We start from the raw sequence: 25,694 nt of genomic DNA on the forward strand, positions 1-25,694 counted from the left end.
AGTATAACCTATTCCTAAATTGGCAACAATAGACAACAATTTCAACCCACCAAGTGCACATAAAACAAGAAAGGAATTATTGATATTGGGTGACAATTATTAAGTGATTCATTCGTGAGCACTAAAACTCGCAGAAAACAGTCAATACCAAAAATTCAAGAATAGCATCACAAAGGGAGTAACACTGTAAACAATATAATTTAATAAATACAGTCAAGGAATAACGTACTAAACGTCCTTACAGAATAATAAACTCCCTAGTACATAAGGACCTAACATAAATAAAATGACACAGATTACAATTTAAAGTGTAATTTATTAAAAAACCCATAAAATTAAGAAAGGGTTTTTTCACACAAATATAAGCATATGCAATATTTCACATATTGGGCAGTTTTATTTTAAACATATCCTAATAAAGAGAAACTTTTTAACTCATACATTCCTCTTAAAACCTCTTTTTGTGCGCCAACAAAAAAGACATTCTTCTCTGTCCTCTTTTCCTGTTGTAAAAATTATTGTCTTTGGCTGCACCCCCTCTGAGAATCACAATTGATAAATATCTCGTTTGGGGCAACTTGGGTGCTGTAGCACCAGCTTGTGCGGATTTATCCCCCTCCCCTTATCCCTGAAAACTTTAGGATTGGATCTTTATCTGCTCCTTTATCTCTGTATTTCTATAGGTCTTCTCTATTGGTCTGTTGAATTTGTTGAAAGGCTTCACTGATTTTGTTTTCTTCATATTGTTTTTCTTTGAATTCACTGGCCAGTTCATTCCCTTGTTTTATGTAGTATGAAATGTTGGAGCAGTTTCATCTTAGTCTGATAAACTGGCTTTTGGGGACTGAATTCATCCAGTTTGGGTGATGCCAACTGGTTGACAGTATGTAGCTGTTTACATCTACTGTTTTTTTTTTTATTATGTTTTTGTTTGAATCCAAGATTTGTCTGTGTAAATGTTTAGGTCGAGGAAATGTACTTATTTTTTTGGTTGTGAAAATTAGATTGTTCTTGTTATTGTTTGTGTGAAATGAATTATTTTAATGACTGCTCATCCCCTCTCCAGATGAAGAGCACATCATCTATGTACCTTGTCCGTAGCACGAGATTCGCCTCTAGTCACCTCCCCCCATATGTGGTGGTCCTCCCACCAACTCATGAAGAGGTTGGCGTTTCTGGGGGCGAATCTCGTGCCCATTGCTGTCCCAGTGGTCTGCATGAAAAACTGATTCTCAAACCAGACATAATTGTGTTTAAGAATGAAATCTATGCTGGTGATAATAATTGTATCTGTTCTGTTGCTAAATCTTTATCCTGTGTGAGATGGTATTTAATACTTTCTAGCCCTTGCTCATGTTCTATCACTGAATATAATGATGTAATATCGGATGTGGCCAGCCAGAGGTCTTGGTCCCATTGGGTATTTTGAAGTTTGTCTAGTATATGTGTGGTGTCTCTTAGAAATGATCTGTTTTTCAACATATCCAAGGTATCCAAGTATCGTGAGAGGTTTGATGTTAATGAGTTGATCCCAGAAATTATTGGCTTACCAGATTTTACAGCGTTTTTGTGGATTTTTGGGAGATAGTAAAACAGATCCTGTAATGCTGATATTTCTCTTCTGGTTAGGTTCTTGTCATGATTGTGTATGTCTAGTTTTTCTAGATCTTTTTCTACCATCTTGGTGAAATGGTCTATCTGTGCGCCTTTCATGTAGCTGGGGTAGAAGGTCGATGCTGGTTTTTGGTGTGTATGTTTGTATTGGTCCCCATTATCGGTGTTTCTTATTGGTGCTGGCGTTGTATTTGCAAAAAACTTCTTTTTATGTGAGTTTTCCTGTAAAATTATGTAAATCAAGGTATGTCTGGAACTTGTCTCATTGATTGGTAGGAGTGAACTTTAGCCCTTTACCTAGTAATTTTGTATGTTCTTTTGTCATGATATGGTTGCTTAAAATGAATATTCCTTTTCCTATTTCCCCCTCCTGTGTCTTACTCTCTTTCTTGCCACCTCCTCCTCTGCACCCTCTTCTAGTCCTCTTATTTTGTTTGTTACATTTCTCCATCTCGTTGCTTTCTTTATTTATGGAGGTGCTGTGTGTTTCACCCCTAAAAAAAAAGAGGTGCTGTGTCGACACATGTCTGGGTGCTTGTTGTCTCAATTGGTGAGGTCTGATGTTGTTTAGATGTTCTTTGGTCAGTGTTTGATTCTAGTTCTGATCCTCTCTCAGGTGTATGCTGATGTATTGCGAATTCTGTTTTTAATATTGAGAATCTGTTAGTATGTCCCTCTGTTCTGCTTGATTCCCACCCTTGTTCTAGTGAAATCCTAGCTAGATGGTCGTAATGTGCGTTTTCTTCTAACGGTGTTTCTACTTCATGTATTGGAAACGATTGTTCAGATATCGATGTATTCGTTGTCTCATCAGCTAGAATATTGTTTTCTGCTGGGGTCTCTGTTTCTTGTCTTGCTTTGGTATGCAGTGATGTCATATACTGCTGGTATGTTAGGTTGGGTCTTTTGTATACTGAACTGCTCGTCAATGTTTTTTTTCTCTAAAGTCTTAATTGGTTTCTTCTTGTCTCTGGGTGGTATATTGAATCTGTCCCCAAGGAATTTTTTATTTTTGAAGTTCAATTAGTTGTAATTCTTCTCTAATCAGTCTGTCAGAGGTCAGGTCTGAAAGGGTGATAAATTCTACTATTTTAGGCGTGGCAAAATATCACTGCCGGTTACACCTTACTGACTACCTCAGCGCATGTGCTAAATCAAATCAGTTACTGCCACCAGCCAGAGTACCGTGTGTATGCCAATGCCCAGGGCAAGCACTGACTCTTACATGCACACAAATTTATTAATACATAAAGAAAATGGTAACATGCTCTCGGTCTTGGGTTGGAAAACGCAGAAAACCAGAACTAAGATTTAGATTTTTAATCCAGGTCCAAACTTCAAATCTCATTGTTTTTTTTTTAATTCCAAATCTTTATTATTTTATAGTACAAAAGAGAAAAATAAAGCATGAATATACAGACATACAATACAAACATTTAAATCCAGTTTAGGTATGAATACAGAATATATTTCATTAGCTCATTGCGCCTGTTCCCCGTCACCCCACTTATTATCGAAGGGCCGCACTCGCGGCCTAAGCATGGCAAGCTAAGTCAACCATTATACCTATATCCAGTCTATTAATCCCTAAGTGTAGTAATTCCAGAGTCTATCTCCTGGGTTTATATATCAACATCATATTTAGAATATCAGGGTATCAATACGTATTTTAACACATTTAGGTACATTGGGTGATTAAATTTTACAACCAACAAACTACCTCGGCCCTCACTAATTTAAACCACTATACCACACCTATAGTGTCGATAATTAATTTATAAAGCTAATGGTGCTTGTGCAAGGAGAAGAGAGAAAAAAAAAAAATTGGTAATATATAGTGAGGTATTCATACCGTATGACATTTCTCATACAATAGTGCATTAAGACTGCGAACAGACCTTTTAAAAGGATTAAATGATCGGCAGCGAATCAACGCACCGTTAAACTAACAGTGTTAAATGTTTTTTATACTAAATCAATAAATTTCATAATAAACAATCCCATCCCCGCTATACCCCACAGTGCCCTAACCCCCCCATTCAGTGCTTAGTGGCTCTGTCCCAGACACAAAGTACCTTAAATTAAACATAATAATATGAGGAATTAATCCATTTGTGCCATATTAATTTAAATTTAGTTAATGTGCTCCGATTAGCGTATAGTGATTGCTCCTGTCTGCTAATGTAATTCACTAGTGCTACCCAGCGATTCAGCTCGGGGGCAGCTTTAGCCATCCAATTTCTGCCAATTATTACTCTCGCCAAGGCACATAAATTGTTAATGTAGATTTTCTCGTTACAACTAATAGTATCACCCATTACACCCAATAGGCAGCACTTGACAGATAGTATCTCCTCCCTTACCCCTGTATCTACTATTGCATTTTTAACATCTTCCCAGAACTTTGCCACACTCTGACACTCCCATATCAAATGCATAAAAGATCCAGTTGGGTCATTGCACTTGGGACAAGTTGCGGCTGCTTTACCTGGGAATTTGGTTAATGTTTTTACAGTCAGGTAGGATCTATGGAGTATATACAGTTGTGTTAATTGGACCCGGAGGGAGTTTGTGGCTTTATTTATAGATTTCATTGCATTCAACCAGTTTTCCTCACTAAGTTCACCCACATCGTGTATCCATTTATCCCGCAGATCCAACAATTCATCTTTGTGCACTTCTCTACCCATTGTCTTATATATCCTGGAGACTGACTTTTTTTTATTGCTAGACATCAATGTAGTTTTTATTAAGGAATCCCCGAAAACCGGGGCATCAATAGGAAAATATGACTGTATTACGCTTTTTAATTGTAAGTATCGGTAAAAATAGGTCTGGGGCAGATTAAATTCTTGTTTTAATTGAGTAAATGATTTAAGGCCCGTTGGGGTATAGATCTGATGTAATTTGGTAACCTCATATGAGTGCCACGCCTCGTTGATCTGTAGATTGGACACTTCTTGATCTGTAAGTTGATCCACAATCCGCAATTCTCTGTCTATAAAGTCTACGCCCATTATTTGGTCTACCTCATGCCAGATTTTGATGGCCTGCACTGTTAGTGGCGGGTCAATACTTTTCAATTCCCCTAATATGATTCTCTGAGCCGGATTGGCTCCAGAGGTTGAAAGGGAGGCCAGCTTGTTGGCGTACTCCCAACCAATTTCCCCCTGTAGGAACCAAGATCTTAGTTGGACTAACTGGGCGGCCAGATAATAACGCCTCATATCTGGCAGACCCAGTCCGCCTTCACCATTACCCCTCATCAATTTGTTTAAACTAATTTTATGACGCGCTCCGTTCCAGATAAACGCAGCTATAATACTATTGAGTTTACGGAATAAGGGTTTCGGAAGATAGATAGGGGATTGCTGGAAGGCAAATAGAAATTTGGGGAGGACTGCCATTTTTACCAGATTTATTCTTCCTGTAACAATCAGGGGAAGTTTGGCCCAAGATTTAATTTTATCCTTCAAACAGACAAATAGGGGCTGAATGTTAAGTTGGACGTATTCACTAGGATCCCAAGATATATTAATACCGAGGTATTTAAAAGTTGTGACCCATTTCAACGGTTGGACTGGGAGTGGAGACTGTCTCAAGGACGAGCTAACAGGAAAAATGATAGATTTAGACTTATTTATTCTGAATCCTGTATAATCACCAAAGTTGTCAATCAACTCCAAGACCACCTTAAGGGACTTTCTATGATCCATTAAATAGATTAGGAGGTCATCGTCGTATAATGAGACAATATCATTACTGCCACCCAGCGGGAAGCCCATAGTTACTGGGTGTTGCCTCAACAGGCAAGCCAGAGGCTCAATTGCCAGGGCGAACAGGACAGGGGAGAGGGGACACCCCTGTCTCGTCCCCCTGGCAAGAGCAAAAGCTGGCGATGTCCAACCATTTACGGTGACCCTCGCCCTCGGACCAGTATACAAAAGTTGTATCCATTTAATGAAATTTGGCCCCAGGCCGAACGCGCGGAGCACCGCCCAGAGGTAGGCCCATTCAATGGCGTCAAACGCTTTAATTGCGTCGAGCGAGACTATAATTGAACCACCGTAATCCTTACTGATAGTCTGAAGGTGGGTGTAGAGATGACGTATATTAATCGAAGTATCTTTACCAGGCATAAAACCTGATTGGTTATGGTGAATTAATGTAAGAATGTGTTGATTTAATCTATAAGCAAGTATTTTTGCCAATATCTTGGCCTCGGCAGAGATCAAAGATATTGGCCTGTATGAATCAAGATCCCGGGGCGGTTTCCCAGATTTTAAAATTACAACAATTTTTGCCTCGGACATTGTTGGAGGGATAATGCCTTCAATGAAACAGTTATTAAGTGTCTCCAAGAGTAGCGGTGCTAAAAAATTCCGATATTTCTTATAGATTTCCATAGGGATCCCATCTAGTCCGGGAGCTTTCCCATTCGGTGAATCTTCGATTGCTTTGACAACCTCAGTGATCATCAGGGGGGAATCTAGTTCTGTCATGGCGTCATTATGTAGGGTGGGGAGAGCAATGTTAACCAAAAATTCTTCGATCTCAGTTGGATTGTGCTGTAACTGGGAAGTGTATATCTCTGAGAAATATGACCTAAATGCTTCGCCTATTTGTGGGGTGGAGCTTACTAATTCCCCCTTTTCATTTATGATTGAACTAATAGTTTTAGAGGCTAACTCCGCTCGTGACAAGTAGGAAAGGTATTTACCTGATTTATCGGAATTACGGTATTTTACTTGGGTTTTATGGAGCATGATTTTGGCATTTTCGGCCTTTACTGCCTCTACCCATATACTGAGCCTTTAACCAGGACTGAAAAGCACAATCGGTGTTATTAGACAAATATTCTGCTTCCCTGGCCAAACTAATTTCTTCTTTCTCCTGAATAATCTTTCTACATTCTTTCTTAGATTCAGCTATGCATTTCCGTAGAGTTCCCCTCAGATACGCTTTAAAGGCGTCCCATAGTGTTGCTGCCGAGGCAGAACCTTGGTTGACCTCCCAATATTCCCGCCACTATTCTTCCAGGTTCTCACTATTTTTAATATTGTGTAACCAATTAGAGTTGAAACTCCAAAAGCTGCACCCCCGATCTGTATTCAGAGAGAGTTCCATATAGACCGGAGAGTGATCTGAAATACCTCTTGATCTATATTCGATCTTATGAACTTGGGGGGCGAGGCTATTGGAGACCAATATATAGTCAATCCTGGAGAAGGTGGAATATGATGTAGAGAAACATGAGTACTGACGAGTGGAGGGGTTTTGTATCCTCCATGGATCAACCCACCCAACATTTTGCATAAAGTTTGCCAGTCCCCTGTTACCTCGACCTGTTCCACTATTACCACTTCTCCACCGATCTAATTGAGGGTCCAGTATATTATTTAGATCACCCATACAAATGACCGGGATATTAGGAGATTGGGCAGCGAATTCAATTGCTTTAGTAAGGATTTTATACGAGAAGGGAGGTGGAATGTAGATAGACAAAATAATAAACAGCGAATCAGCAATTAAACAATCCATAAATATATAACAGCCCCCTGGGTCAGACCAAACCCGATTGCAAGTAAAAGACAACGTTTTTTTTATCAACAATGAAACTCCCCTGGCAGAGGAGGTAAAGGAGGCATGGCAGGAGTATCCCACCCATGGTTTCTTTAGGGCCATTTGTTTCGCTCCCACCAAATGGGTTTCTGTCAACGCAACTATATCTGGGTCCATTTTTCTTATATGATTCATAACTAGGGAACGTTTTATTTTACAGTTCAGTCCCCGGACATTCCAGGTCACTATTTTAATATTAGTACCTAGGTTGTTAGCCCCTGCCATACCTCCCCATTGAATATATCCCTACAGCAGGGTGACAAGTCAACAGGCGCAATATATCTGTAACTGGATTTACACAAAAACAATACAACTGTACATAAACCCCTCCGGTCCCCTTCCCCCACCCTGTATAGCTCCCAGTGCTAGGCATACCTATCCCTATCTATCCCCCCACCCCCTCAGAAAGAGAGAAAAAAAAAAAAAAAAAGAAGAAAACTAGCTGAGAAAAAGAGGAAGAGGAAAACAAACAAAAAATAGAAAAATGGCCGCCAATATGCGAGAGGGAGCCCCCTGGCCATTCAATTTTTACGAACATAGTTGGCTAAGCCTCTGCCAGCTGTCGAGAACCAGGGCTATTGACATCAAGCCATTTTGAGGCTTCCTGTGGACTTGGGAAGAATAAAGTCTCATTGTTGTAGATCACTCTAAGTTTCGATGGATACAGCATTGAGTACTTAATGTTCTTCTCACGGAGTCGCCTTTTCACATCCATAAACCTTGACCTGTCTTTCTGTACCTCTAGGGCGAAATCTGGAAATACTGCAATCTGGATTCCGTTAAGCATCAGAGGGCCCTTTGAGCGTATTAGACGTAGGAGAGTATCTCTGTCCTGAAAATTCAAGAACCTAACAATTAAGGTCCTTGGGGCAGATCCCGGAGGGAGTGGTCTGGGGGGCACCCTATGCACCCTCTCTATGGCAAGTTGCTTTGAAAACGCTTCTAGGCCGAAGGATGTACATAGCCATTCTACTATGAATTTTGGGGCATCAGATCCCTCCTCCTTTTCAGGGATACCCACAAAACGTAGGTTATTTCTTCGTGAGCGTCCCTCAATATCCAACAGTTTTGCCCTCATCTCAGTTACTTGTTGAGACAGTCTGTCTACTTTTCGGTTAAAGTTACTACTGTTATCCTCAATGGCTGATATCCGTAGTTCAGCTGCATTTAACCTTTCTGTTGTTTTGTGTAGTTCCAGCTTAATCAAGGATATGTCAGTTTGTAAATCCTTAATTTGGTCAGATAGGCGTTGTTCTGATGTATTAATTGCTTCTAATATCTGTTGGAGAGTGTTGTCTGGTGCAGGTGATACTGGCTTGCTTTTAGCGGGGGTGGTTTGCGGCGTAGTGTTAGGAGTCTGTGAAGCATTGCCCCCTTGTGCTCGGGCAAACTTTTCCAGACGGGCGGCCGCCGTTGCATTACCTGTCTTGCCCATTTTTATAATTAAGATTACTGGTAATCCCAGCCAAGTTATGGTCTAAGCAGCGATATGCCAATAGAGCAGGTAGGAGAATCTGTTCACAACATGCGAGGGCCTGGGATACACTGGGATACTGTCCGGAGGGGACTTTATATGGTATAAGGGAGTAAAGAGGGGACCCTCTCACTGTCCACAACTCCGGTCGCCTCAATCTGGCTGTTTTAGTCGCCGATTTGGTGGGCCAGTCAGTCAGATATTACTGCTCAAAACACCAGTGCCACTCCTCAGTTAAATGGCTTTAACTTTTTTACCTGCTTTTTGGCATCAGTTATGCAAATAGTGATATACAGTCACGAATAATGGATAATGAAGTTATACTGCACCAGATTGTTGCATGTTCTGTTCGTTTGAGCAGATGAAGAAACCTTCTCGCTGACTCCCCTGCATACAGCGCCTGTATTATCAGCTTTTTCAGCGGGGTCCCAGTACCATAGGCTGTGGTGGTATCTGCAGAGAACGGCCAAATGTATCACGCTTTTGCTCCGTCTAAATCCCTCTCGCCCCTCTTGCCCGAATCGTCTTGCCAAGTCGTCTTACTGCGGCTGGGAGATGGATGGTGAGGTGAGACCCTCTCACTGTCTCACCCTCACTTGCACCATCTGTGCCGCACACTCGCCTCTTGCCCAAATCGTGTTGCTGCAGCTGGGGGGTAGTTAGTGAGGTGAGACCCTCTCACTGTCTCACCCTCACAATGCACCGTCTGTGCCACACACTCGCCTCCTGCCCGGATCGTATTGCTGCGGCTGGGGAGTAAGTGGTGAGGTGAGACCCTCTCACTGTCTCACCCTCACGTTGCTCCGTCTGGGCTGCGCACTCGCCTCTTGCCCGGGTTGACACAAAGCGTCTGTCCGACCTGGCTCTCTCACTGCCCGGCGATGCAGCGGGCGGGCGTGCGGTCGCGTGTGTCACGATATCCGGAAGGGGAAGAGTGAGGATGCTGCTCCCCTGGCTGTAGCGATGTAGTTCCGTCTAACCAGCAGGACGTTAGCGCGTACTCCAGGTACTTAGCAAGGGAGTGTTTGTACGGCAGATCCCGCGTTGTTATGCCGGTATAACGGTAATTCACAGGATATTCAGAGGCTTAGTTTGGAGGATTTTTACATAGCCCAGGGAGCTCTCACCTCCACCTCACTCACTCCCGCACCGCCGTGGCCCCGCCTCTTCCTTCGGGTATAGGACTTAACAAATCTCATTGTTACAGAAATAAGAAAGGTTACAAGAATATCATAGTTTCTTTCACTGGCTTCCCTTCCCTTTCAGAATCCAATTTAAGCTTCCAACACTTACACACCCATTCACATCTCTGACCTCATCGCCCTTTACACTCCTGCCCGCCCTCTTCGCTCTGATAATGCACGCCACCTCTACTGCCTAAGGATTACTTCCTCCCACTCCTAACTCCAAGACTTATCACATGCTGCCCCCTACCTCTGGAATTCTTTACCTCTCATACAGGCTCTAAAGACCCACATCACTTTTTATAACAACCTGATGGGTCTGCAACCATACACACTGTGGGGGAGGATTCGCACAGGCACTGAAGTATAACATAAGTAAATAATCAAATTTTACCAACATCAAAACCACATTACCGGTAATCCCATGTGGTATCAGGTTGGCGGCGCTCCCAAGGTAGGTTCAGTGCAATAACTGAAAACAACAGTCAGTCGTAGAAAACCAAAGAAGAACAACAGGGGTTTTGGGACACACTTTATAAAGATATAGATAAAATGATCGGTGAATTAATTAAAATAACTTTTATTCAGAAGATAGTATAAAATAGCGACAAACATGAAAGACATAATCAATACACATAAATGCAGAAATCCTTATAATGATAGGAAAGGTCTTTGTGATCACATACAATGGTTACACTACGGATTATCTCCTATAAATGGCCACCACCGGTAATAAGATGTGAGTCACTACAATAGGTGGCTAAGATGTAATATGATCAGTGACATCGGCCAGGAAATGTCAGTTATAACGCATGACACTGATTGAGAACATTCCGTACTCAGCAATAGATACAATATTTAGTATCCGTAGGTTCCAGTGAATACATTTATAATATTGCTCAGCACCAGTTAGCGTCCTAAAGGCTGACAGATGAGATGCAGAGGAACAGAACAGATCTGGCTGTATAGAATACTCCACTGGGAATAGTTCCTGCGCTTCTGCTGTCTGAGAGATTACAGCACCAGGTATTCCCTGGTAGTCTCCTAATCAGGAACTAACCAGGCCAATCACGGCTTAGCCTCTAAGGTGGGAGGAGACTAGGGGACACAGTGAGGTATGGCAGTACTATGATCACCGCAGATGAGAGCATTTGGTCATCAGCAAGTTGGAGTGAAAATGAAAAGAGAACGCTTCTGCTTTTCTGTGCATTGGTGCAGATGGGCCCCTGATACAGAATCGGCATTGCAGGGACACTCACCACCACAGAATGAGACAGCCTTAAGAAAATAGGGAATATATACATACATTTCAAAAGTAATGCTGCCCATACACTTATGCTATCGGATTCGATGCAACATCGAAGTGCGATGTCCATCAAACCCGATTGCATCTTGCGGTGTAATAAGTGCCCCTTTTCAGCACCCGATGTCCATGCCATCTTGAGATGGCACATCAGGTGCTGGCAGAGGACCGCATTGTAGTGTACTGCTAGCGGGCGTCAGCAGTGGTGGCAAAATTGTTTAAAACACTGGGCAGCCCTCGGATTGGCTAAGCTGTCTCAGCCTATCAGAGGGCTGCCCAGTGTTTTAAACAATTCTAAAAACTACATGCGATCGCTCCTGCAATTCAACAGAAATGATGTGCAGCACATAAGATCTATCGGTGCAGTGCTCAGAGGCGTGCCCGCGCATCCTTTTAAATGGTCCCATTAAAATGCATACAAACATTTCATCTATCAGCCAGATGTGGTCAAAAGCAAATGATTGCATGTAATAACTCACAAGTGTATGGGCAGCAATAGTTATCACCCTCACATTTGCCTTCTGCTGTCCACCGTCTTATTTAACACATTGAATGGCGAATGAGAGACAAAGTAGAAAATGCTCTGAATCTACAACTAATCCCGGATAAAGAAGCCAATATTCAAACACTGAGATGTCAGGCTCCTGCTTCCCCGGGACAGCTCATATCTGACCATCAAAGGGACACCTGAGCCGAACGCTGAGGAAGACCCTGCAGCGAGATCGTGACACTGACAGGCAGGAAGTAGATTCTGATTGGTTGCCCATAGCAACATCACATGTGAAGCAGAATACACATCTTAGTAAATGTCCCCCTTAGACTACTCGTGTATGCACTGACACGAAAAATCCTATAGAGACGGATATTAATAATAAGGTTTTATAATGAATATTTATGATCAAACAGCGCCTGACAATTTGGTATAAGTGAATACATCATATTTATGCCAACATTTCTCCTTTTATTGTCAGAGTAATGTAACCAGCCTGTACCATGTCCCTCATCTCACGGGTATTACATTACACCTGTGTGTGGATTTTCTGGTGTCTAACCAGATGATATTTATATATAAAACATTTCCCGCACTCAGAACATGCATACGGCTTCTCCCCTGTGTGAGTTCTCTGATGAGCACAAAGCGTTTGTTTTTGTGTAAAACATTTCCCACATTCAGAGCATAAAAACTTCTCACCTGTGTGAGTTCTCTGATGTTTAACAAGACCTCCTTTCGCTGCAAAACATTTCTCGCACTCGGAACATGGAAATGGCTTCTCCCCCGTGTGAGTTCTCTGATGTATAACAAGACCTCCTTTCAGGGCAAAACATTTCTCGCACTCGGAACATGGAAACAGCTTCTCCCCTGTGTGAATTCTCTGATGTTTAACAAGATCTCCTTTCAGGGCAAAACATTTCTCACACTCAGCACATGGAAACTGCTTCTCCCCTGTGTGGCTTAGCTGATGTCTATTAAGTTTTGATTTATATATAAAACATTTTCCACATTCAGAACAAGGAAACGGCTTCTCCCCTGTGTGGCTTAGCTGATGTCTTTTAAGGTGTAATTTATTTGAAAAACATTTTCCACACTCAGAACATGCATACGGCTTCTCCCCTGTGTGAGTTCTCTGATGTAGGACAAGATGTGCTCTCTGTGTATAACATTTCTCACACTCAGAACATGCATACGGCTTTTCCCCTGTGTGAATTCTCTGATGCCTCCCAAGATCTTTTTTTTGTGCAAAATATTTCCCACACTCAGAACATGGAAATGGCTTCTCCCCTGTGTGACTTCTCTGATGTTGAACAAGATCCCTTTTCAAAGCAAAACATTTCTCGCACTCGGAACATGAAAATGGCTTCTCACCTGTGTGAGTTCTCTGATGTATAACAAGAGCTGATTTATGTGGAAAACATTTCTCGCACTCGGAACATGGAAACATCATCTCCCCTGTGTGGGTTCTATGATGCACATTAAGCTGCGCTTTCATTTTATAACATTTCCCACAAACAGAACACATAAATGGCTTCTCCCCTGTGTGAACTCTCTGATGTGTTATAAGATAAGACTTTACTTTAAAACATTTCCCACACTCAGAGCATGGAAACGGCCTCTCCCCTGTGTGAGTTCTCTGATGTGCTACTAAGTTTGACTTATATGGAAAACACTTATCACATTCAGAACAGGCAAATACTTTGCGAGATGTACAAGGTGTACCAACATCGGAGTCATCAGTGGTACATTCCTCATTATCGGAGTCATCAGTGGTACATTCCTCATTATCGGTGCCATCAGTGGTACATTCCTCATTATCGGTGCCATCAGTGGAACATTCATTATTATCGGTGGCATCAGTGGAACATTCCTCATTATCGGTGGCATCAGTGGAACATTCCTCACTATCGGAGGGAGCAGGCGATGTATCTGCACTGCGATGGTCTGAATGTATAGTTAGAGGAATGCGGTTTTCTCCTGGAGAACTTCCTGTGATGTCATCTTCTATTTTCAAATCTGGAAAACAAAATGGGGTTTATCCATCAGGGTGATTCCTTCTTGGGTGTCCGTGCGCTTGGAATACAATACACGCATGGAAAGAGAGATCTTGTGTTACACCGTGGAGCATTTCTACAGATGTGTCCTTAATTACTGCAGCAGCAGCACCAAATAGCCCCTCTCAGCCGTGCCAGGCCCCGTGCCTCATAGCAGCACAGAGCATCTTTCTCACCCCAAATGTGCATCTTATTTGTATAATTAAAACAGACAGAGGTGGAAGAAAGACATTGGAGAATGAAGCAGGACAGAGGAGTAGGGTACAGAAGGAGATCACACAGAATGGGGACATCAGGTCTGAGCTGGAGAATGGGACAGGACAGAGGAGTAGGGTACAGAAGGAGATCACACAGAATGGGGACATCAGGACTGAGCTGGAGAATGGGGCAGTACAGAGGAGTAGGGTACAGAAGGAGATCACACAGAATGGGGGCATCAGGACTGAGCTGGAGAATGGGGCAGGACAGAGGAGTAGGGTACAGAAGGAGATCACACAGAATGGGGACATCAGGACTGAGCTGGAGAATGGGGCAGCGGCAGGACAGAGGAGTAGGGTACAGAAGGAGATCACACAGAATGGGGGCATCAGGACTGAGCTGGAGAATGGGGCAGGACAGAGGAGTAGGGTACAGAAGGAGATCACACAGAATGGGGGCATCAGGACTGAGCTGGAGAATGGGGCAGGACAGAGGAGTAGGGTACAGAAGGAGATCACACAGAATTGGGGCATCAGGACTGAGCTGGAGAATGGGGCAGGACAGAGGAGTAGGGTACAGAAGGAGATCACACAGAATGGGGGCATCAGGACTGAGCTGGAGAATGGGGCAGGACAGAGGAGTAGGGTACAGAAGGAGATCACACAGAATGGGGGCATCAGGACTGAGCTGGAGAATGGGGCAGGACAGAGGAGTAGGGTACAGAAGGAGATCACACAGAATGGGGACATCAGGACTGAGCTGGAGAATGGGGCAGCGGCAGGACAGAGGAGTAGGGTACAGAAGGAGATCACCCAGAATGGGGACATCAGGTCTGAGCTGGAGAATGGGACAGGACAGAGGAGTAGGGTACAGAAGGAGATCACACAGAATGGGGACATCAGGACTGAGCTGGAGAATGGGGCAGGACAGAGGAGTAGGGCACAGAAGGAAATCACACAGAATGGGGGCATCAGGACTGAGCTGGAGAATGGGACAGGACAGAGGAGTAGGGCACAGAAGGAAATCACACAGAATGGGGGAATCAGGACTGAGCTGGAGAATGGGGCAGCGGCAGGACAGAGGAGTAGGGGACAGAAGGAGATCACACAGAATGGGGACATCAGGAATGAGCTGGAGAATGGGGCAGGACAGAGGAGTAGGGTACAGAAGGAGATCACACAGAATGGGGACATCAGGACTGAGCTGGAGAATGGGGCAGCGGCAGGACAGAGGAGTAGGGTACAGAAGGAGATCACCCAGAATGGGGACATCAGGTCTGAGCTGGAGAATGGGACAGGACAGAGGAGTAGGGTACAGAAGGAGATCACACAGAATGGGGACATCAGGACTGAGCTGGAGAATGGGGCAGGACAGGAGTAGGGTACAGAAGGAGATCACACAGAATGGGGACATCAGGACTGAGCTGGAGAATGGGGCAGGACAGAGGAGTAGGGTACAGAAGGAGATCACACAGAATGGGGGCATCAGGACTGAGCTGGAGAATGGGACAGGACAGAGGAGTAGGGTACAGAAGGAGATCACACAGAATGGGGACATCAGGACTGAGCTGGAGAATGGGGCAGGACAGAGGAGTAGGGCACAGAAGGAGATCACACAGAATGGGGACATCGGGACTGAGCTGGAGAATGGGGCAGGACAGAGGAGTAGGGCACAGAAGGAGATCACACAGAATGGGGACATCGGGACTGAGCTGGAGAATGGGGCAGGACAGAGGAGTAGGGTACAGAAGGAGATCACACAGAATGGGGACATCAGGACTGAGCTGGAGAATGGGGCAGGACAGAGGAGTAGTGTACAGAAGGAGATCACACAGAATGGGGACATCAGGACTGAGCTGGAGAATGGGGCGGGACAGAGGAGTAGGGTACAGAAGGAGATCACACAGAATGGGGACATCGGGACTGAGCTGGAGAATGGGACAGGACAGAGGAGTAGGGCACAGAAGGAGATCACACAGAATGGGGACATCGGGACTGAGCTGGAGAATGGGGCAGGACAGAGGAGTAGGGCACAGAAGGAGATCACACAGAATGGGGACATCGGGACTGAGCTGGAGAATGGGGCAGGACAGAGGAGTAGGGTACAGAAGGAGATCACACAGAATGGGGACATCGGGACTGAGCTGGAGAATGGGGTAGGACAGAGGAGTAGGGTACAGAAGGAGATCACACAGAATGGGGAGATCAGGACTGAGCTGGAGAATGGGGCAGCGGCAGGACAGAGGAGTAGGGTACAGAAGGAGATCACACAGAATGGGGACATCAGGACTGAGCTGGAGAATGGGGCAGGACAGAGGAGTAGGGCACAGAAGGAGATCACACAGAATGGGGACATCGGGACTGAGCTGGAGAATGGGGTAGGACAGAGGAGTAGGGTACAGAAGGAGATCACACAGAATGGGGGCATCGGGACTGAGCTGGAGAATGGGGCAGGACAGAGGAGTAGGGTACAGAAGGAGATCACACAGAATGGGGAGATCAGGACTGAGCTGGAGAATGGGGCAGGACAGAGGAGTAGGGAACAGAAGGAGATCACACAGAATGGGGACATCAGGACTGAGCTGGAGAATGGGGTAGGACAGAGGAGTAGGGTACAGAAGGAGATCACACAGAATGGGGACATCAGGACTGAGCTGGAGAATGGGGCAGGACAGGAGTAGGGTACAGAAGGAGATCACACAGAATGGGGGCATCAGGACTGAGCTGGAGAATGGGGTAGGACAGAGAATAGGGTACAGAAGGAGATCACACAGAATGGGGGCATCAGGACTGAGATGGAGAATGGGACAGGACAGAGGAGTAGGGTACAGAAGGAGATCACACAGAATGGGGGCATCAGGACTGAGCTGGAGAATAGGGCAGGACAGAGGAGTAGGGTACAGAAGGAGATCACACAGAATGGGGACATCAGGACTGAGCTGGAGAATGGGGCAGCGGCAGGACAGAGGAGTAGGGTACAGAAGGAGATCACACAGAATGGGGACATCAGGACTGAGCTGGAGAATGGGGCAGGACAGAGGAGTAGGGTACAGAAGGAGATCACACAGAATGGGGAGATCAGGACTGAGCTGGAGAATGGGGCAGGACAGAGGAGTAGGGAACAGAAGGAGATCACACAGAATGGGGACATCAGGACTGAGCTGGAGAATGGGGCAGGACAGAGGAGTAGGGCACAGAAGGAGATCACACAGAATGGGGGCATCGGACTGAGCTGGAGAATGGGGCAGGACAGAGGAGTAGGGTACAGAAGGAGATCACACAGAATGGGGACATCAGGACTGAGCTGGAGAATGGGGCAGGACAGAGGAGTAGGGTACAGAAGGAGATCACACAGAATGGGGGCATCAGGCCTGAGCTGGAGAATGGGGCAGGACAGAGGAGTAGGGTACAGAAGGAGATCACACAGAATGGGGACATCAGGACTGAGCTGGAGAATGGGGCAGGACAGAGGAGTAGGGTACAGAAGGAGATCACACAGAATGGGGACATCAGGACTGAGCTGGAGAATAGGGCAGGACAGAGGAGTAGGGTACAGAAGGAGATCACACAGAATGGGGACATCAGGACTGAGCTGGAGAATGGGGCAGGACAGAGGAGTAGGGTACAGAAGGAGATCACACAGAATGGGGACATCAGGACTGAGCTGGAGTGTAGGTGAAAGTTACTTAGTACCCAGGTGCGGTGCCCGATGTGCACCCGATGGTGTTTTTGTTACCACCCCAGCCAGGAGCAGACATTATACACAATAGAAGTGAGCAGCGCTACAAATAATATAAATAAAAAGCTGAAAAATTCAAAAGTGATGTAGATTTGTAAATCTAGTACAAGAATGTATTTATAACTAAAATAATGGGCTAAGCCAGTGGTATCAATAGTACACATGGATGTCCATTTATGTGATAGACAAAACTTAAAAGCTGAATAAAAAAGGGATTTTTGTAAGAACTTACCGTTCGAATCCCTTTCTCTGATATGGTCCTGGTGACACAGCTCAACATTGGGATGTAAGAGGGTCCACAGGAGCCAGGCACCTATACCAAAGCTTTAGAGGGTAGGCTCCTCCCACTGCATCCCAGAATCCTCAGTTTATTTGTCAAAGCCACTGGAATACATCAACTAAGTACAAACGCCTGAACATATTATATGCACAAACATCAATTTTACCAATAACAACATGATGCATCATGAACACTGGCATACTTACTGAGCGTAAGGGAGGGATCGCTGTGTCACCAGGACCATATCAGAGAAAGGGATTCCAACGGTAAGTTCTTACAAAAATCCCTTTTTCTCTTTTAATGGTCCTGGTGACACAGCTTCACATTGGGACGTTCCAGAGCCGGTCCTTTGGGTGGGTACGCTCATGTCTGCAGCTCTCAGCACTGCTCGCCCGAATGATGCGTCCTCCGACGCGAACTCATGGAACCTATAGAATTTGGCAAATGTATGAACAGATGACCAAGTGGCAGCCCTGCAAACCTGCTCAGCTGTTGCCCCATGTCGAACCGCCCAAGAGGTGGCAACCGACCTGGGGGTATGCGCATTTATCCTGGCCGGAACAGGCCTACCAACTTTAGTGTATGCAAACGCTATAACAGAGCGCAACCACCTAGCAATGGTCTGCTTAGATGCAGGCCAACCAATTTTGTGTATGTCATACAAGACTATCAAGGAATCCGTCTTACGAAAACCTTTTACTCTGTCCACATAAATGCGCAACGCGCGAACCACATCCAAATTCCTCAATTTGTCCCTTTTCTTAGAACCCTCTGGGGGTTGAAACACAGGCAGAACAATCTCCTTATTCAAATGAAACTCCGAAACAACTTTTGGCAAAAATTGGGGAACTGTTCTAAGAACAGCCCTATCATCATGCAAAATAAGGAAAGGAGGCTTACAAGATAATGCTCCCAACTCCGAAACCCTCTTCGCAGAGGAAACAGCCAATAAAAAGATCATTTTCCAAGTAAGGAACTTAAGGTCATCCGACCTTAATGGCTCAAATGGAGGCCTTTGAAGACACTCCAATACCAAAGACAAATCCCAGGGTGCCACTGGTTGTTTGTATGGTTGTTTCAATCTGGAAACTCCCTGCAGAAAAGTTTTCACCTCTGGTAGCAAAGCCACTCTTCTGAAAGAAAATGGACAATGCAGAAATCTGCACTTTAAGAGACTGGAGACTGAGTCCCGAAGAAAATCCATCCTGAAGAAATTCAAGTAACTTTGAAAGTCGGAACTGTGGCCGGAGAGCCCGGCACACGGGGTTAATGGCGGCTACAGCACTGAAGGGGTTAACTCTCCTTGCTTTGCCGTTATTCAGAAAAAGGCACTTGACATGTTTTAGACTGTATGAGTAGCACTGAGCTGGGACAGGACCCCTTCTGCAGTGCTTATGTAAGTTGTAGCCTGCTGCTGAGCACCAGGCACAGATTATATGTACTTATGAAATATATGTTTGGCACTGAGCTAGGACTGCATCATATATTGTGTATATTGTATTGAATATTGAGGAATGCATTCTGGACTTACAATGCACTTTGTACATTTCTGGGGGGAAGGAATTTAGCAAATCTTGGTGATGAGGAAATTAAATGCTAATCGGCCCCTCCTGTCAGAAGGTCTGTGAGTGTCCAAAACACAGCAGGGAGTAGGCTCTGTGTCTGAAGCCCTGTGTAAAAGGTGATAAGGAAACAAACTTATGTACTGTTGTGATGGGTCCCTGAGCCCAGGACATCCTGTGTGTGAGGTGTTGATGAGGCACAGACATTTGTGTTTCGTTATGTAAACATGCTACCAGGAGATAAATATCTCCCCTGTTCCTGAAAGTTATATATTCTAAGGAAATTGGATTTATCCTTTGTAGTATGTAATCTTGGTTCGTTATGCACGGGAAGTAACGTATCAGATTGAGATGCAAATTGTAAATGTATGGGGGAGGATCTGACAATGTCAAAGAGTTTTCTGCCTATATAAGCAGGGCTCTGTGAGCCCAAAGTTGTACTTTTGCCTGTATCTGAATGCTGTAACAACATCTGTATGCTGTATACCTCTGCAAGGAGAAGGGATCTTTTCAGATCCATTGGCAATAAACCATCTTTTGCCCAAGAAGTCTGCTTCATCTGCGACCAACAGAATTAATTGCAATAATTCCGTTCTCCGGCTGTTCTGGGCTTAGCATCCAGCGTCTCCGAGTCTCCGCTCTGCCAGCTACCAAAGCAGAGGTCTGGTCCGTGACCAGTGGGGGACCAGTCGACACCAGCAGTGTGTCGACGCAGGTAGTACTCAGGGCCAGCGGTTGGGCCTGAGGAGGTATCCGTGGTTCCAGACGCCACGTAGGAGGAGTCTGGTGGTGGCAGCGATAACCCCGCCCACTGCGTAGTGGGCGGAGTCAGTAACAGGAGGTTACTGACGGTAACAGGGAATCCCCAATTGGCACGGTCCCGTGAGACCTGGTACCGCAATCTGTGGACCCGAAGGGCGTAGCCAGAGCTAAGGGCAGGCGTCCGGTCACAGAAATTGGTGGCACAGCGGTGGGATATCCCAGGCGGCTTTCCGGTTACCCGATTGGAGAAGCCGAGTTACTCAGGGAGGAGTAACTGCAGCCAGGAGAACGCGCAAGATGGCGGACTTCAGCGGAATGTCGAAGGGTGACCTCGAGATCGTGTGTCGGGAGAAGGGTGTGGATATCCCTTCCAAAGCAACTGTAAACGAAATGAGGGCGGCGCTCAAGCGCTTGGAGGAGTCGAGTCGGGAGGAGGTGCAGCACGCTGATGGTGACCGTGTCCAGGAGGACAGCCACACAGAGGACCTTCATCTGGACCCGGTGAGACTCACAAGCCCCGCCCCCTCTAGCAGCAGCCATGTTTCCCAACATTCCCTAGCAGGGCCAGGATCCCCGCGTCCCAGGGTGGACGGCGCGGATAGTCTAGCGGATCGGCTAGCGGAATTAGGGGAGAGGGCAACGGAACAAGAACGCATGCTCATCATTCGGATGTGGCATGCGGAGCGGGCACCACAGGCTGTGGTACCCCGGGCGCCGTTGTCAGCTGCTACCCACCGAGTGGGATGGATTCAGTTTGCTAAGTTTGCCGACAGCGATGGGGACATTGATGGACATTTGCAAGTTTTTGAGAGGACTTGTAAACTACATGATTTGCCCAAACAGGAGTGGGTAAGACACCTTGTGCCCACCCTGCATGGAGAGGCCTTGGAGGCCTATCGAGGAGTGGCCAATGAGGACTGCGGGGACTATGATGTTGTCGCCAAGGCCCTCCTCCAACGATTTTTTGTAACTCCTGAGTCCTACAGGAAAAAGTTTCGGGACTTGCCAAAGAATCCTGGCAGCACCCATGAGCAGTTTGCCACCCAGCTGCGGCAGTATTTGGTGAAGTGGGTGCAGGAATCAAAGGCCACAACCTGGGACACCCTGATTGATGTGATCTGCAGGGAGCAGTTCTACCGCAGGTGTGCCCAGGAAGTGAAGGAGTGGGTGCTAGATCGGGAGCCACCCAGTGTAAAGATGGCTGCCCAGCTAGCGGACAAGTATGTGGCAATTCGGTCACAGGGGCTGAAACGCCCAAGTAGCAGCCCACTACAAAGGACTGTACAACTAGGGGGACACCCCTCTTCAGCTCATCGCCCCCCAAAGCAAGCATCTTCCAACCCGGGTGCTTTTGGCCAGCAATCGCCCCGCAGCGTCCCTGCGAGTAATCAGGGATCATCGGAGCCCCACCTGGTCAAGAAGTGCTACAGCTGTGGGAAAATCGGACATCTGAGGATGAACTGTCCCACACTGCCGGCACCCCAGATTCGCGCTACCAATCCGAATGCTGGATCCCGGCTTGCTTGCTTGACCCGTGGAGATGAGCCCACAGAGACTGTACCCCCTCCAGTCAGTCCGATGGAGTGTGGTGAGAAGCAGGCAGACTCTGCTGATAGAGTCACCTGCATGGCCATGCGGCCTCTACGGAATATGTGGCGGCACCTGCAGTCGGTCCAAGTGGGGCCCCTGCAGGGGGAAGGCCTAAGAGACTCTGGGGCCTCAATCACTGTGGTGAGCCCCAGACTGATTGATCCTGCTGCAATCTTGCAGGGTCGCACTGCCAAAGTTACAATGGCAGATGGAGCGGAGCGAGAGGTGCCCATGGCCAGAGTCTACCTGGATTGGGGGGCTGGACCAGAGTTGCGAGATGTTGCCGTCATGGATGGCCTCCCAACAGATGTAGTCCTGGGGAATGATCTTGGGGGTGGAATCGTTACTACATTTGCTAACGCCATCGCCTGGAGTCAAGCTGCCAGACTACAGTCCTTACCATCAACACCAGCACAACCCAGCCCAGAGGAAAAGACCACAGCGGCCAGACAACCGCCAGCACAGCCAACCACAGCATCAACCAGCCCAGAGGAAAAGACTACAGCGGCTAGATCAGCGCATCTCCCCAGCATGCCTTTTGCCTCTGGTGTGCCTACATCCCCTAGCAACGCAGAGGATGTGTGTGCCAGCTTGTTGTATTCTGTGAGGGTGCCCAGCGATGCTCCTGTTCCTAGTGGTCTGCCAACTCCAGCGGTGAGTATGAGTGACCACACTGACCTTTACATGACTGACCCAAACCAGAATGACCCTAGACATCCCAACCTAGATGCCCCTGTAGAGTGTCCCCCTTTAGGAGAAAGTGAGGGGCACTGGCAGGGGGTTCAGGAGGCTCCGCTCTCTGATCCATCCCTGACAGGCATACGATGCCAAGCTCGCAGCGGCCTTGATGGGGTGGGGGTAGGGAGTGTACCCGGGCAGGAAGGGTTCAGGCCCAGGGTAGTCAGGAAGGTAGAAGGGGATACACCAGAGAGATTGGGTTCCCCAAGACGTAGGTCCTTTGAGGAGGACAGGAGGGCAGGTCTGACAGTTGTTGCAGACGGGTGCCCGGGAGAAGTGACAGGGGTGCAGAGCCTGGAGGATAGTGTGGGAGGAGACAGGGGTAGGCCCAGACCAGTGAAGGTAGAGGCGACCAGAGGCTGTCCCCAGCCCACAACCCCCAGACAGGTACTGACCTTAAAAACTGTAAGGCCCTACAGACAAGTTGTCCCTGACTCTAGTTTGGTAGTGACGTCCCTTACAGTAGTGACTAGGAAGGGTCTTCCCAAGACAGTGGACTGTACACCTGCTTGTGATTTGGCATTCCAGTCGCTGAAGGAGGCTCTGGTACCAGCTCCAGTGCTGATGACGCATATTTATTACCAGGACATTGTGGTACGGACTATTGCGTCACTGCACGGACTGGGAGCCGTACTGAGCCAGGAGGAGCCATGTGGGCAGGAGCACCCTGTGGCTTGTGTGAGCAGAATACTGCTATGGTGGGTGGTGGGGTATGCCACAATTTGGACACACTGGGTGGCAATTGTGTATGCAGCAGACCAGCTTTGGCACAGATGGTGCCACTGGCACCCCACTGGGGTGAAGGAACACCCACCTGATGAAGGTTTGCCCCCTTCATTGGGGGAAACAGACAGACTGTTGTTGTGGGGCCTTGGACTTGGACACTGTGGTGACTGTGTGGACTTTCAGCACCAACCGGATATGGCCCACTGCAGTCTGGAGAAACTGTCTAGGCTGGGGGCCAACACCCCCAGGCACTCCCAGTAACCCCCAAATGGGCTGCGGGACCAGGAGCCAAATCGTTGGGACATGGCCCTCTGGTTTCCCGCTTGAAGGGGGGGGAAGAAGTGTGGCCGGAGAGCCCGGCACACGGGGTTAATGGCGGCTACAGCACTGAAGGGGTTAACTCTCCTTGCTTTGCCGTTATTCAGAAAAAGGCACTTGACATGTTTTAGACTGTATGAGTAGCACTGAGCTGGGACAGGACCCCTTCTGCAGTGCTTATGTAAGTTGTAGCCTGCTGCTGAGCACCAGGCACAGATTATATGTACTTATGAAATATATGTTTGGCACTGAGCTAGGACTGCATCATATATTGTGTATATTGTATTGAATATTGAGGAATGCATTCTGGACTTACAATGCACTTTGTACATTTCTGGGGGGAAGGAATTTAGCAAATCTTGGTGATGAGGAAATTAAATGCTAATCGGCCCCTCCTGTCAGAAGGTCTGTGAGTGTCCAAAACACAGCAGGGAGTAGGCTCTGTGTCTGAAGCCCTGTGTAAAAGGTGATAAGGAAACAAACTTATGTACTGTTGTGATGGGTCCCTGAGCCCAGGACATCCTGTGTGTGAGGTGTTGATGAGGCACAGACATTTGTGTTTCGTTATGTAAACATGCTACCAGGAGATAAATATCTCCCCTGTTCCTGAAAGTTATATATTCTAAGGAAATTGGATTTATCCTTTGTAGTATGTAATCTTGGTTCGTTATGCACGGGAAGTAACGTATCAGATTGAGATGCAAATTGTAAATGTATGGGGGAGGATCTGACAATGTCAAAGAGTTTTCTGCCTATATAAGCAGGGCTCTGTGAGCCCAAAGTTGTACTTTTGCCTGTATCTGAATGCTGTAACAACATCTGTATGCTGTATACCTCTGCAAGGAGAAGGGATCTTTTCAGATCCATTGGCAATAAACCATCTTTTGCCCAAGAAGTCTGCTTCATCTGCGACCAACAGAATTAATTGCAATAATTCCGTTCTCCGGCTGTTCTGGGCTTAGCATCCAGCGTCTCCGAGTCTCCGCTCTGCCAGCTACCAAAGCAGAGGTCTGGTCCGTGACCAGTGGGGGACCAGTCGACACCAGCAGTGTGTCGACGCAGGTAGTACTCAGGGCCAGCGGTTGGGCCTGAGGAGGTATCCGTGGTTCCAGACGCCACGTAGGAGGAGTCTGGTGGTGGCAGCGATAACCCCGCCCACTGCGTAGTGGGCGGAGTCAGTAACAGGAGGTTACTGACGGTAACAGGGAATCCCCAATTGGCACGGTCCCGTGAGACCTGGTACCGCAATCTGTGGACCCGAAGGGCGTAGCCAGAGCTAAGGGCAGGCGTCCGGTCACAGGAACTTTGAAGTATGAGACTTCTGCCGCTCACACCACCTAATATACGTCTTCCAGACCCTATAGAAGTAGGCCGAAGACACCGACTTCCTAGCCTTAATCATGGTATTCACCACAGCTTCTGAGAAACCTTTATTCTTTAAAATGGCGGTTTCAATAGCCAAGCCGTCAAAGCTAGCCGAGCTAAATCCTGATGGAAGAACGGTCCTTGGCTTAGTAAGTCTGGCCTTAGAGGTAGACGCCACGATTCCACTGACAGTTTCCGAACACTCGAATACCAAGACCTCCTTGGCCATTCTGGTGCTATTAGAATTACTGGAATACCCTGAGACCTGATTCTCTTCAGAACCCTTGCAATCATCGGAAATGGTGGGAAAATGTATGCCAGGTTCCCTGTCCAGGGAACTGTCATTGCGTCCACAGCCGATGCCAAGGGATCCCTCAACCTGGCAAAGAACCTGGGGACCTGACGGTTGAACCTGGACGCCATTAAATCCACCTCCGGTGTCCCACATCGAGCTGTAATCTGATGGAACACTTGTTGATTCAGCATCCATTCCCCTTCTAGCAGTTCCTCCCTGCTCAAGAAATCGGCCTCGACATTCTTCACCCCAGGGATGAATATAGCTGATAGGGCCGGCACGTTCTGCTCCGCCCAATTGAAAATCCGGGATATCTCCCACATAGCCAACTTGCTGCGTGTACCTCCCTGATGGTTCAGGTACGCTACAGTTGTGGCG

General features: G+C 46.7%; 2 protein-coding genes across 2 annotated transcripts in view; one reads left to right on the plus strand and one right to left on the minus strand.

Moving 5' to 3' along the window:
• The window catches only part of LOC146007433 (uncharacterized), a 302,630-nt gene that overhangs the window by 226,243 nt on the left and 50,693 nt on the right, over nt 1–25,694 (plus strand). The window lies entirely within an intron of this gene.
• LOC146007438 (uncharacterized) lies at nt 10,458–25,511 on the minus strand. The gene is made up of 2 exons (XM_083145786.1): nt 24,989–25,511; nt 10,458–13,706 (listed from the first exon to the last, which is right to left on the minus strand). The coding sequence occupies exons 1-2, from the start codon at nt 25,509–25,511 to the stop codon at nt 12,217–12,219; spliced, it is 2,013 nt and encodes a 670-aa protein (XP_083001912.1). The 3' UTR covers nt 10,458–12,216.

The sequence above is a fragment of the Crinia signifera genome, chromosome 6 (assembly GCF_055691185.1).
Source record: "Crinia signifera chromosome 6, ASM5569118v1, whole genome shotgun sequence".
NCBI lineage: Eukaryota > Metazoa > Chordata > Amphibia > Anura > Myobatrachidae > Crinia > Crinia signifera.